Here is a 14,560-nt window from a genome sequence, read left to right as displayed (position 1 = left end):
CTGCACCGCCTGCTGCATATCTGTCTGTCTATGTATAATGTAGCTGGGACAAGATGCACAGAATAACCGGTACAAGTAATAGCTGCTTACATATTTAGGGGTTCAGTACTGGCTTGGCTATTTTAATATTTTAATTTATTTTAATATTATTTATGAAAGAAAAAGAAAAAAACAACAACAACAGCTTACAAAGGTGTTTTTGTTTGGTTGATTGGTTTTGTGTGCCTGTATGTGAGACAGTTTATTTTTATTGTATTTTTATTTATCTTTTGCTACGGGTATTATAATAGAATCTCTGCCACAACTGTAACTTCCGGCCACGACTCACTCTTCGTTCAGGAGAGGGCTTCTTAAACAACACTGCCCCTGTCTGGTACTACTATACTACCATACTATTACCTATTCTACTAATAAAAGCTCATCAATGGCCCTCTTGTGGCCTAAAAAGCAAAGAGCAGGCTAGTTTTTAGTCCCCTAACTGGCATACTCAGACAAAGGTTGTTTGAGTGACTGAGCAAGAAAGGTGGTTGGCTGGGCAGTTAGTTTAACTTTTGAGTGATGTTTAACAATAACAAACAGACCTTAGAAATTTCCCTTACTATTGTTAATATTATTATTCTTATTGTTATTATTTACTATTCTAGGGGATATTTAGACACAGTTTATGTTGAATAAATGTTGTGATAATGAGTGCCTGTAAATAAAGCATGATTGCTTCTCGTTCACACTATCTAATATGATGAACATAGTTTAGCATCAAGGCAGCATAAAAATGTGCATCAGCCAAAAAGTGTCACATACGTGTGTTTTTGAGACTTCTACAACATTAGTGTGGTTATTTTTTCAGGAAAAAAAAAGAATAAAATGCACAATACATTTTTAGTCAATAAACTGCAAATAACTAACAAACTAACTAAATGAATAGATAAATGAATAAAATGCCCGATGTAGCAAAAAAAAATCTTACAAATGAAAATTCAAATATGAAAATTGATATTAGATTTCTTTTGTTTTTGATTTGTCAGGTGTTCAAGAAGTTCTCCAGTTAAAAGACAAACAAACAAACAAAACAAAGTATTTAATTATTCCAGGTTAACATGGTTAATAAAATATTTATGAAAAGAACAAATTGCTTTGAAGATATACTGTATTGTAAATTGCTTTTAATAATGTGCATTTCCTTCTTCTTGCTAATATTTGGAGCTGGACGATTTACAAACAGAGGAGCGTCCAGTCATGGATGAAAACATCCCAACAAGAAAGTCTTGTTTTCGTGCCATGCTTTTTCAGAGTGACATATGCTGCCCTCAGCCTGGCATGCAGGAAATCTGGTAGCTGTATGTTCTTTTGCATGTTTTTATTTTTAGTGATATCTCTTGGCAGCTGCTTACAAAGCTCAGAGGATGACTGCTAATGACTCTGGCAACATCCTGATCAGCAGGTCGGCGTTTTCCATTTTCCTCATGAAATACTTTGGTGCTCCTTCAGTTGACCAGCACGCTAATCTGTACAGGCATGCATTGCTTAGGAGGACAAATCCTAATAATTTGGGTGACCCCAGGCTTCCCTTGTACTTGAATGTCACCATTCATATTTTTAAACTCCCATTTCCACCAAGTGATGGTGCTGTTGACCTCTTAGTTCTTCAGCTATCATTGCTTTGCTAAAGTTTTCATTTATTATTCTTTTGCTTTATGATTAAATATAAAATTGAAGCCTCAGCTGTACTTTGTGTTTAATGCTAAATATTATGAAAAGCTTTAGCGTGGTGGCATTATCATCGACTAAAATTCCTGCTAAGACATGATCCCAAGACAGTGATGGAAAGAGTTGTTTTTAGAGAATACTAAATATATAATCCCAGTGGAAACAGCTAGCTGCAGGGTTTGTGGATGATTCTTAAAAATAGACTTACATGAAACTTTGGCTGCCAGCTGGTCCGTGCAAAATCAGAGGCATTCACAAGGGGTGTCCATTACTCCCATCTGCTGTCCTTAACTTCCCCAGTTAAACTTTCTTTGTCTCCTGCTTTCTGATGAGAAGGTCAAGCAAACAGATGCACTTTCGCTGATAATAACTGAGATGGGGTTTTAACTGGAAATGTCTAATACCGGGCTTGAAAACACTGACAGGTAAAGTGGGTCAGAAAGAATTGTCTTGCAAAGAACTGACAGCTTCACTAAGTCTAAGATATTATATTTGGCAGTAGTGTCTCTCTCCAGCTGAACAAGCATTTAGAAACAAAATATTCATTTCAATCTCTTTCTTCTTCAGGCTTGTCTTTTGATGGTATTTCTTGCGTTCCTGAATTAGCACAGATAACGGAATGGTGCATTTCTATTTTCTTCGGTAGGCATACTTCCCCTGAAGAAGATAAAGGATCTCAAGGATCCATGTAGGTGGTGAAACGATCTCTTTGCCATCTGAAGGCCTGTGTGTTTGCAGTGCTAACAGACACTGGTTCCTTTACAGTACGCATAACTTACTGAAAAAATAAAGGAAGAGGCAAAGAGAAAGAGCTTGTTTTGAAATTTTGACTGCAGTAAAATTTGCTGTGAAAAAGAAATTTTGAAATACATTAGTCAAGACACATAAAAAAAACATTTATAAAAGTAGAAGCAGGGTACTGTCAATATATCAATGTCCAACACCTCTGCACCTCTGCATCTAAATAATTACATTTACTGGTTCCTCATGCTTCCATGCATCCATCCATCCTCTTCCACAAAAGCAGTGATTAATTAGTTGCTAATCCGAAGGTCACCTTTCACCTGACTGTTTCTCTGTCTGATCTGGCCTGCGGTAACCGGGTTTCCTACTTTAGGTGGGACTGTAAAGCAGTCTGCCACATTAACTGCATGTCCTCGTTCACTACATCTTCTGAGGCACTCCTATTTTCCTGTATATCCACTTTTCTTCTTCTGTATATGTCCAGAACATCTCAACCATATCTCGCTAACCTCATCTCCAAACCTGCATTCCCTCTGAACCACTCATTTCTAATCCTGTCCATTCCAATAACTTCCAGTAAAAATCTTAGCATCTTTAAAATCTGCCTCATACCTTTTTGCTAACATCACACATGGACAGCTCTTGCTACCATCTTTCTTTCCTTTCTCTACCTCCCCTTTCATTCTTGCTCAGGTCTTATGTCTAAACTGTGATTCCCTCACTGAGACTGTAAGTCATATTTTCAGGAAATGTACATATATATTGACACAAGTTGTGGCAACACACATTCAGAGTAATCGTATTGGGAAGTGATTTATTATTATTATTTTCATAAGATTCAACCTGCATGCTGATTTGATTCAGATTTGGTCATCCTTGTAACGGAGTACAAGGAACTACAGGAACTATTAATACTTCCTTAAGGTTTGTATCGAGTTGCAGTATTAATGCAGAATACGTTTATACCCTCTTCATCCAGATGTGAGTACGCGCGTGCCCGTGCATCTACTTTGCTGTGTGCGCGCGCATTATAAAGACCTTTTAGTTCACGTGCGGAAGAGACTGTGGTGCGGGGTGGGGAAGAAATGACTTGTGGGATGCGAAGTAGCCGGCGGCAAGAGAGGCAGAGGAGGTTGATTGACACACAGAGAAACGTCAGGGAGCGTAGCGGGAAATAAAATAAGGAGAGTTATAAAACATCCAGCTTTACGGTTAATTTAAAGCCTCGCAGACATTTCGATCTGCGCACACAAACAGCGGATACCGAGCGGAAGAAAAAAAAAGTTCAGATCCCACGAATCAGCGCGTGGGAGTGGGAAGCAGGATCGTGACTGACTGAGGCAAGCTCCACTGTCTGTCTCGTTATGGCAGGTAATTGACTTTAACCGTTACACATAAAATAATATGGACGGGCTTGAGTCTTTACAGCGAGACCCCGCTCCTAGGAGCTCTTAGCTGCGGTAACTGCGAGATTTCGCAGTCGAGTATCGGTTTAGCTAACGGTAGCTAGCTAGTGCTAGCGTTAGCTAGCCAGCTAACTCAAGTGTCATCCTCCATCTGGCCTGCCCTTACCGGCTAATGCTAGCTAGCTAGCTAGCTGGCTGTTTACCGGCCCGGGACCATTTTCGTAAGCTAACTGTGCACGCCGTATATGCTAGCTATCCCCAAAACCTCAGTGCTCAGATTTTTAGTCTAAGGTTGATTTTTTTTTTTATTTCGAGAAGATTAAACAAATGCCCAGAAGGGCAAATTTTGCCTAGCATGCCGTAATTGGCTTCGCTCAAACTTTGACATTACCCACATGCAGGCTAGCCCTCCAGGCCCTGCTGCAGACTGAACAGTTTTTGCGTAAAATGAGTTAAAAGTCATCAGGCTTGTTTTTTTTAACACGCGCATGCTCGAGCGGAAAAACGAAGAAAAAAAAACAACAACCTCAAAGCGAAAGAAATAAAAGCACTATGATCTAAACCATGACTCTGGCAGAAATGGGTTTATTTAGCGCAGTGTTGATTTTCAGTTCATTCATCAGCTCAGTACTTGTTTGAAATCGTGTTGGCCTTTAGCTCCCCCCGTAGCCAGACGGGACTGATACTTGTAAAGGAAATATCTAGTGACATATTTGGTACATGCATTTGATTCATTAGGGTGGAGAAATTAATGACACTGCATGTTATCCTGCTTCTAAAACAGATTTTTGAGTTCATTTTGAACGCCTTTTTCTTTTCTGGGATCTTTGTCTTGCAGAAAGTGCAGGCACTGTGAAGCTATTACATTTTGTCCAGATCAGTACTTTTATGATTCAGTCCAGAATGTGTGTGTGTGTGTGTGTGTGTGTGTGTGTGTGTGTGTGTGTGTGTGTGTGTGTGATGAATCCGTGGTGACTCATAGATGTCCTTCATTTTTCTTCAAAGCGCGTGTGTTTCAATGTTGTTAAAGACAAATCGGACCAGTTTCCACTTAACCAATAAGAGAAACGATCATCTGTGGAAAATATGCCAAACATTTTTGTTGTGCAATGAGCTATGCTGATGGAGAACCTGTTGAGGCAAGTGATTAGACGTTATTATTGAATCAGACAGCAAGTTTTGTCTTGTTGATATAGATTTTAAAAATAAGAGACGGCATTAGGAGACCATCTGCCTCCTCAATTGACCAGGCCTAAAATAAAGAATGTGTAATTACTTTCACATCCAGACCATTTGCAGTTTAGTTGGTATTTGTGAGATTTGAACCAGACTCTGTATCTCAAAGTGAGAAACCACTACCAACTAATCATGGCTTAGATCTAGCATGTTTATATTTATTTAAAAATCGCCGGTTTCTACTTGTTGCTTAATGTGCCTGTGACCCAACAGTAATATCTTTATGTTAATGTTAGTTTGGAGAAAAAATTACATTTTTATCTGTTTTCTTTGAGGCTAGAATTGCAGTAGTTGTGAGAGGATATGTGCACATCTGTGACCACACGCATTTTGCAAGAACCCTGTCTCTTTTAATTTCTAACATCTTATCAATTATCCCTTGCTGTCACAGGCAGCAGGGGACACTCAAATGATAAGTTTTCTTAGGAACTTGTTTACATTGTCCAGAATGTGAAATGTTATGTAATAAACCTGCCACCACCCAGAACTAAATATTTATAATTGTATTTCTGTAGGTCCTGGAGGTGACATGCAGTGGTGCTTCTCTCAGGTGAAAGGAGCAATCGATGATGACGTAGCTGAGGGTAAGTGATTTGATTAATTCAGACTAATGGATATTGCACAATTTAGCCATAGTGGGGTATGCCTTGGTGAAAATTCAGACATTTTTTTCTGTTTCCTGTTGGCAGCATTATGCAAAATCTACCAGAGAGTGAGTCTGAGGCTAAGGCAGAATCGACAAAATATTGGTGCTGATGCAAATCCCGGTTTTTCTTTTCATAATTCAGTCATACTAGAAGCTTGTGAACAGACATTCCAAGCAGCTGTGGCCCCAGGCTTTTAGGAGACCACCAGGAGCTGACAAACTTTCCTCCTTTAACCAATCAATCTAGGGATGTGCAATGATATTTCTGTAAGAAACCTCCCCAAAGGGGCCCCACATGGGGGTGGGGGGTGCAGAGTACACCAGCTGTTTCAGAAACCGTTACATTGAACTGATCTAATGTTGCTCCTTTCCTGCTCAGACATGTGTGATGTAGTGATTATAAAGTCTGATCGGACTGTTTGCCATGGTAAAGGACTGTGCTTTTTAAGTGCCCTTCTAGTTTCCACTGAAGAGATGCAACCCAAACACTTGATGCTGCTCCTGCTTTACATTAAAGGCTTTCCATTGGTGAGTCACTGGAAAGCTCTTTTTGAAAAAGGCAATGCAGACATTTAGGTTGCTGCTGGAAACTCGCTACTGGGTCCTTCTGTACCTTCTGTACATGGATCAGCCACTAGATTTGGAGGTTTTAGCATTTTCAAGAGGAATGCTTAAAAAAAAAAAAGGAGCTGAGTCAGGCGTTTGGATAATTACCTGCTGATAATGCAGGGCCACTTGTGCTGTTCCATGCACTCTGTTCTTGGTTGCTCATTGTGGGAGTATCGTACTTTTCAGGAAAATTGGAAAACGGGACCTCCAGATGGCTGATGGACAAAAGCTCAGAGGCTGAAAGGATAAATCAATAGCTGTGAACCACTATCAGATGCTGTAGAGTGGTTTGCACCTCTGTTAGATGGGATTTTTGGTTAATTATATCATATTATAATCTTAATTTTTGTTAAATAATTTTGGTGATGTAGTTATATGGAAGGTGAGCATCAATATTTGTATTTAATTAACTGGTAAGTGAGTGAGCATTTAAAAATATATATTTAAGTCCGTCTTTCTTTATTGCCCCCAGTATTTTGCGAGAGCGCTGTAGTGTTACATATTGTTGAGCTTGTGGGTAACTTTTGTATCTAAAGAGTTCGTGGATTGTTGCAGTCTTTAAACTGTGTGGTAAGACTCAACAGCAATGGACTCCTATAAACAAGTCATTGATGTCAGCAAAGTAGGGGAAGGCCATAAAAAGATATGAAAACACTTCAGCTCATATTTACAGCTTTTAAAAAAAAAAAAAATTATTTGAAGGAGGAAATTATGGGCAAATGTGGAAGTCAAAACAAGATGGAAGAGCAACATGACTGCATGTTTCCTTTTCCAAATGGAAATATTATTGCACAGGCAGGAGTTGCAGGAAGGTTTAGCTGAGAGATGGGTGGACTGTACAGCACTGGTGATATGAACTATGGGCCATCATATAGAAATACAAGAAGAGTTTTCTAGCACAAACTCTAAAGGCACGTTCGAAGGAAAAAAGGAGCAGGATTTGATTAAAAGAGCACTTAGTCAGATGTTAGGCATGTGGATGGAAATATTCTGTTTTGAGGTGGGAGGTCAGTCTGAGCTTGTTTTGCAGGCAATGGTGGAGGAAACAACTAAATAATAAGCTTATTGTGGAAATAACCTGTAACGTGACATGGCTATCACAGATATGAAAATGATGGATAATGAAAGTCAATATATATCCACACTGTATGCAGTGAAGTGAGAAATGTACTGTCTTTACTGACAGAACATGTGAAAGGATTGGGAGCTGTCAGACTGCTACAGAGTTCCACGTGAAGCATGTTGCCATTCTCTAGATGCCAGGTACATGACCATGCCTGGAGTTTTGCAACAAAAAACATACAGAGAATACCATAGTACTGATATAGTTATTTCACTTCTTTACAAGTAGCAGCATGCCCAAGCTTTTCAGGTCATTTCAAGCCACATTCTAACCTTATTTTAGGATTTGGCATTTGTATTTTTGATGTCTTTACTTTAAAAATTAACCAAATACAGTCTGTCAGAATGATTTGCTTGGATATATTAATCCTTACTCTAGGCCTCAGGGACTGTGTCGTTAACAATGACCACTCGCTGCAATTTCTTGGAGCATTGTCTTTCTGCTCCAGTGGGCAACAAAGGGTTAAACAACTGTCTATGTGTGAGTGAGCTTCAGTGTATAAAGCAGCATACTGCTGCTGGGGGGGAAAGTGTAATTCTGTCAGAGTAAGAGGGAAAGAAAAGATGAAAACTAGGTTAGCAATCGTTTTCATTCTGCCCGACGTGCTGTGACATCCTCCTGCATCTTCAGGGCCACTTGCCTGTCTCCTCTCTGATTCTCACAAAGATAAATCCAGGGTTAGTTGAGAATAACTAAGTGGTTTCCTGGTGTACTTTCTGAGTAGTAGAGGGGCACATCTGTCTTGGTACGCCACTTTCAAAATGTTAAAATTGCACATGTAATCTTATGTCCTTTTTATTTTATTTTTTTGCAGCGGACATTATATCTACAGTTGAATTTAACCACACAGGGGAGCTGCTGGCCACAGGAGACAAGGGTGGACGCGTAGTCATCTTCCAACAGGAAATCGAGGTACAGCTGCGTCGTGGTTAACTTCTGCCTAGTTTGATTCCCACACATTTTAGAAAAGGTCATCCTCTGAACTTGGTGACACAAAGTCAGAACAATTATTCTAGTTTTTGGAAGCATGTCTGTAAACAAACAATAGTGGGCTTTATTTAAAAGATGGTTTTGTCTGTTTTCATACAAAAAACCCTTTAAACAAATTTACTCATCTCTGGTTCTCAACAGAACAAAAATCAGCCTCAGTTCCGGAGCGAGTACAATGTTTACAGCACTTTTCAGAGCCACGAGCCAGAGTTTGACTACTTGAAGAGTTTGGAAATAGAAGAGAAAATCAACAAGATTCGCTGGCTTCCTCAGAAGAATGCTGCTCAGTTCCTGTTGTCAACTAATGGTAAAATTCTCTCTTTAATTAAGCTGATGATCAGATATTTAACAACAGTCTGCAGTGAGTTTAATTTTGAATACAGGCATTAAAGAGAAATGAGTGACTCATAGACCCCGTCACACTTGACTCAGATGTGAAGAGAACTAGATATTAAAACATAATATTATAATTTCCTCCACAAGATGGTGAAATTAATGAATCTGCTTGTTAGTTAAGAGTAGTACTTTGTCTATCATAAAATTGCTACCTGACTCTTGTGAAACCACCATCGCATGTATGTAGACACCATACACTTGCATTTTATAGACGGCTCTGAGCAAAAAGTTCATTATTTATAGCACCAGGTGAAAAGGCAACTTTTTCAGAGTACAAACAGTTTAAGAAAGTCTGCTGTATATTGACTACATTAAGACCTGAATTGCTTTAAAAATCTCATAAATCTATAAGAAAATAACATTTCCATTTAGTGTGCCCGACAGTTGGTAATGTCATTTAAAATGTCTTTTTTTTTTTTCCACAGATAAAACGATTAAATTGTGGAAAATCAGTGAACGAGACAAGAGGCCAGAGGGCTACAATCTCAAAGAGGAGGATGGGCGCTACAAGGACCCTAACACTATCACATCTTTGCGGGTCAGTTCTCAAATCAACCACTGGCTGGTTCAAGGGTGTGGTTAGTCAGACAAACCAGTAGTTCTTTGGAAGCAAAACTTTTAAAACCTGGGTGTGTCAGAAGTTGGGAAGGGCTACTGGTTTGTCATCCTTTGCTGTTGCTGTTGCTGATGGTAAAAATGACTGTTATTACTAATCCGGGCTGTCTTTTTAGAACCTTGTGTAACCTGTTATTGCAAAGCTAAGACTGTGTTCTGTGTTCCTGTATAAAGATATGATGGTGCTTCTTATTTTCATCTAGCTAATAGCTTGATGTTGTTTCAAATCTGTGAAGAGCTTTGAGCCAGCTAACTCTCACTGCCTTTTCTCATCACAGGTACCAGTTTTAAAACCCATGGACCTCATGGTGGAAGCCAGTCCACGGAGGGTGTTTGCCAACGCTCACACCTACCATATCAACTCTGTCTCAGTCAACAGCGACAACGAGACCTACCTGTCTGCAGACGACCTCCGCATCAACCTCTGGCACCTCGAGATCACTGACCGCAGCTTCAGTATCCTTAGATGCATGCGGGCATGTTTGTCTGTGCACCTGACTTGTGCATTAACCTGTCTGTCATCAGCTTGACGTTTTTGTCCAACTGGGGGTGAACAGTGAACATAAAAGCATCATTATTCCTACACCTCAGCACAAACCGGCAGAAAGGTTCTGCCTCACTCACTCTACTGTGGCTGGTTTGCGTGTGTGCTCTCACCTCTGACACAGAACAGAAAAGATGGGGACTGAGATGTAACCTGGTCCATTGTTTTCTAAAGTCTTGCATGGAAAAACATAGCTGTAGCCATGTCCAGTGGCTAATATGACTGTCCTTTGTGGGTCTTCAGTGCAATGGGAAAACGGAAAAGACAAACCAAGAAATCTTGTAGTTCCATGAAAAAAACATTTCAGGACCTACATTGGGTCACACTGTCCTGCAATGGCTCTGCAGAGGTCCCAGAGGGATAGTTCCTGCAGTTCCAGCATGCACACATGCAAGGTACAGGTTGCCCTGAAATGGCCCATTAACTCTTGTGGTAGTAAACCAACTGTAATCGCCCAGTTTGAAAGTCACTTCAGCTTCTTTTGGTAGGTGTCAGAGTATGAAAGACGTTATCCCTCCTTACCCGCATGCTCCTCAGATATTGTTGACATTAAACCGGCTAACATGGAGGAACTTACAGAGGTGATCACAGCAGCAGAGTTCCACCCTCATCAATGTAACACCTTCGTTTACAGCAGCAGCAAAGGAACCATCCGACTGTGTGACATGAGGGTTTCAGCTCTATGTGACAAGCACTCAAAGTGTGAGTACCTACTCATCATACTTTTATATGTCCCTTCTTCTACCCTGACAGGCAGATTAAGTACTGGATTTGTTATGCAAAGCACTTTCATGTCACAGACCTTTTGGTGAACACTGCAGTTTGACTTTTTTCATCTTTCTGTCATCCAGTGTTTGAGGAACCAGAAGATCCAAGTAATCGCTCCTTTTTCTCTGAGATCATATCATCAATCTCAGATGTTAAATTTAGCCACAACGGACGCTACATGATGACTAGAGACTACTTGTCTGTAAAGATTTGGGACCTGAATATGGAAACCAGGCCTGTGGAGACATATCAGGTGAGAATGACAAATAGAAACTAGTGTGTGGTGTCAGGTTTACTACACAGTTATGAACAGTTATGAAACGACTGGCAGTAGGTTCATACACTGATGCCCTGGTTGCCACAGAATCTTCAAATTGTGGCGATTAATTTGTTAATAACTTTGTGATTTTGCTGCTAATATTTTACTATCAAAATGATTACAGATCATTTATTGTCATTATTTTGCATAGGAAATAATAGCATATAGATTTTTTTCATTACTGGAATGTAATAATCTCAGGTGGGCGCTTACTGTTTGCTATGTCTCTCAGCTAGAAAAGGCTATAGGCATATTTTAGGAAATGTGATTGAGAGGTGATGCATGGAAGGAGGATTGACACCTAATATTGTCTGATAGTGTCCACAGCCTGTTAAACTCTGGTTTTCATATTTACTCATTTGATTTTAATGTACTTTTAGTTTTTATTTTATTATATGCAGTGGTAATTCATGTCACAGTTGGACAGTGGCCATTCTTTTTTCTTTTTTTTTTTTTGCCCAGTCATTCCTGGTAATGTAATATAGTGGCCACTAGGGGGAACCCAACCCTGAAAGATAGGGTTACAGATAATGACAGGCATTTTAGATGTTCTTTTTCACAGATTCAAGCACCTTCTGCTACTTTATGGGGGTGCAGGAGATTTTGAATATTGGAGGTTTGTCTTTTGGAAGTCTCATTTAAAAATTTCTTATCATCATGTTTCTGCCCCCCCCCCACCCACAAAAATCATTACAGGTCCATGAGTACCTGAGAAGCAAGCTGTGCTCGCTATATGAGAATGACTGCATCTTTGACAAGTTTGAATGCTGCTGGAATGGCAATGACAGGTAAAAGGTTTGAGACACACAGGGGGTAAATGCAATAATAACACTAGGAAATTACATAATCTTTCAGGTAGCACTTTGTTTATTGCTGTCATGATTTTAAAGATTACACCCTGCAAGTTTTTTTTCCCCCCACTCTTTCTTTTTGCTTGGTGCACTGCACATTTGGCCTCGATCCATCAAACCCTGTTTGTGTAGCACCTTTCATTCAGGTTCAAAGTGCTTCACAGATATCTGCCAAAGCTGATAAGACAGAACAAATATATAGTAAAACTAATAATATGCAATGATAAGCAATTAAAGATAAATTTTAAAAAAAAATCAAAGAAATGTAATAAAAATGACTTAAGTGCATAGAGATTGCATAATTTAATATATTTGAATGAAGAAACATGAATGGAAAGTACAGCTAGATAAAATGCAGTAAAAAGATAAAAATGATAAAAGGTAGGAAAAATAATATGCTATAATCATTGGATATAAATAAAATAAACCAACGCAATGGTACATAAAAATAAAAAGCTTTCAAAGAACAAGTGATAAAATGATTATTAACCCTTGAACACTAAGGTGCGGTTTTTGTAACACCATCACTGATGTTTTCTGTAAAAATATATTAAATATATACACAATGGATGGGATTTGTTTGTTGCTTTAAAGCTGATTGACTTTTCAGCCTCCGGTTGCCTATGTAACCCTATAACATATTTATTACCACGTCATGTGTCAGTCAGAAGTAGTCTTTATCCATTGGTAGACGATTCAGTGACTTGCCAGGTTCTGCCCACTTTGTATAGCCAGTGGTCATTTCACCCATAAGCCTGGTTGAAGTTATCCTTAACTTTCTTATGATTTCTGGCAACCACGTACCTGGGAATCACTTCTGATGTGTAAGCAGTTTTAGAGTTGTCCTCTAATTGCCCATCACTTGTAAACTAGTGGTGCACAAAGTTTAAACTTTATTTTCTAATGGACATTGTTTTTGGATAACTTGATTTGATGACTCTCACTTTTCCCACGTCTCCCCACCTACTCTGGGCAGTGTGGTGATGACCGGCTCATATAACAACTTCTTCAGGATGTTCGATCGCGGCCACAGACGGGACGTGACATTGGAGGCGTCCCGTGAAAACAGCAAGCCCATGCAGGTCCTGAAGCCCCGCAAGGTGTGCACAGGCGGCAAACGCAAAAAGGATGAAATCAGCGTGGATAGTTTGGACTTCAATAAGAAGATCCTGCACACTGCCTGGCATCCCCAGGACAACATCATTGCGGTGGCAACGACCAACAACCTCTACATATTCCAGGATAAAGTGAACTAATTGCAGGGTGAGCTTGTCACATCTGGCGCGGGTGATGTCATTTGTAACCACCCGCAGCCTCACAGCCTCATCCAGGGCCATCTGTGGTGGTAATGCCAACAACCAGCATCCCTGTCCGGCCCTACTGAGTGACCAGACTTTGCCACTAGATGTGGACAGAGGAGGACTTGCTTTTGCCCATCATCAGTCTGTCTGTGGCAGAGTGATGCCTGCCTTGTTGTTAAGTGATGTTGTGCCAATTTCTTTCTCTTCATCATCTTTTTTTTTTTTTCTTTTGCCAACCCGCCTGCCCTTTACTTTTCTAATGTGGGTGAAACAAGTTTAATTTCCTTAAATTTCTGAATACAGACACACTTATTTTTATAAATACCCCGTCCCCTAAAATGGTAGAAAATGAAAAACCCCTAGTTTGTCCCATTATTATCCTGTGCCATTGTAGTGTTTACTTTTCTAAGAAAAGTTTGACCTTTGTTTTGTGTACACTTTTTTTTTTCACAAATTCATCAGTTCTGCTGTCTGTTTTTGAGTGTCTTCACATTTCCTTTTTTTCATTAAACCATACATTCATCACAACTTGCTGCTCATCTTGGACACATCCAGGATTTTGAGAAGTACAGTGGTTTTTTTCTTTTTTTTTTTTTTCTTTTTTTTGCTGCTTTCTGGGGGTTGTTTTTTTTGTTTTGTTTTTTGTTGTCCGCTCAGATTTGGTCCAGTGAGATTTTTGTTCTGCTTGCTGTTTGTCACTGTGCCTCAAGCTCTGGTTGGCCAAACAGGCCCAAACTCAGTAAGAGCTCCTCCTTTGGTTTTTTTTTTTTTTTCCCTTGTTTTTCTCCCCCTTGGGTGTGTGTGAGTGTATCGTGATATTTTTGTGCATCGGCTCCTCTTCCTCCTGTTTTTTTTTTTTTTTTTCTTTTTTTTTTCTTTTTTTGTTTTCTCTTGTCTTCAATAATAGTCAGGTATCAGAGAAGGCCTATTCAAAGATAATTATGATGGTCATATTTATATTAAAAAGGTTAAAGAGTCAACAGGTTTGTTCCGTCCTATTTTGTGAGATGAAGCCTAACCTCGAAACGTGACTTTTTTTTTTTTTTTTTTTTTTTTTTTTGAGGGGGGGATGGCTTTTTACCCCCCCAATCCTGTACCACAACATTCAGCTCAAGCTGCACTTCACAACAGGGAATAACATCTAATTTGACACTGGACTTTGTTGCTGCACCAACTCAAGTATTTGGATGTCTGTGATGTGAGACTGCAATTTTTTTTTTTTTTTTTTTTAAAGAAAAGATTTGAGGTATTACAGTGTTTAAACTACTGCAGACGTAACTGATACTGTAACTGTGATGGTGCAAT

At 39.4% G+C, this 14,560-nt stretch overlaps 1 protein-coding gene across 1 annotated transcript; it reads left to right on the top strand.

Annotated features, from left to right (window-relative positions):
- Positions 1 to 3,489: 3,489 nt before the first annotated feature.
- ppp2r2ab (protein phosphatase 2, regulatory subunit B, alpha b) lies at positions 3,490 to 14,235 on the top strand. The gene is made up of 10 exons (XM_026174339.2): positions 3,490 to 3,822; positions 5,609 to 5,677; positions 8,286 to 8,383; positions 8,603 to 8,768; positions 9,283 to 9,395; positions 9,751 to 9,928; positions 10,554 to 10,718; positions 10,868 to 11,037; positions 11,800 to 11,891; positions 12,931 to 14,235. The coding sequence occupies exons 1-10, from the start codon at positions 3,816 to 3,818 to the stop codon at positions 13,208 to 13,210; spliced, it is 1,338 nt and encodes a 445-aa protein (XP_026030124.1). The 5' UTR covers positions 3,490 to 3,815; the 3' UTR covers positions 13,211 to 14,235.
- The last annotated feature ends 325 nt before the right edge of the window (positions 14,236 to 14,560 follow it).

This window comes from Astatotilapia calliptera, chromosome 7 (assembly GCF_964374335.1).
Source record: "Astatotilapia calliptera chromosome 7, fAstCal68.1, whole genome shotgun sequence".
Classification (NCBI taxonomy): Eukaryota; Metazoa; Chordata; class Actinopteri; order Cichliformes; family Cichlidae; genus Astatotilapia; species Astatotilapia calliptera.
The sequence above is the reverse complement of the archived record's forward strand: the minus strand, read 5'-3'. Positions and strand labels throughout refer to the sequence as shown.

Coding starts and splice junctions, on each gene's coding strand:
- ppp2r2ab (XM_026174339.2), top strand. Junction 5,678..8,285: donor CGATGATGACGTAGCTGAGG/GTAAGTGATTTG, acceptor ATTTTTTTGCAG/CGGACATTATATCTACAGTT. Junction 11,892..12,930: donor TGCTGGAATGGCAATGACAG/GTAAAAGGTTTG, acceptor TACTCTGGGCAG/TGTGGTGATGACCGGCTCAT.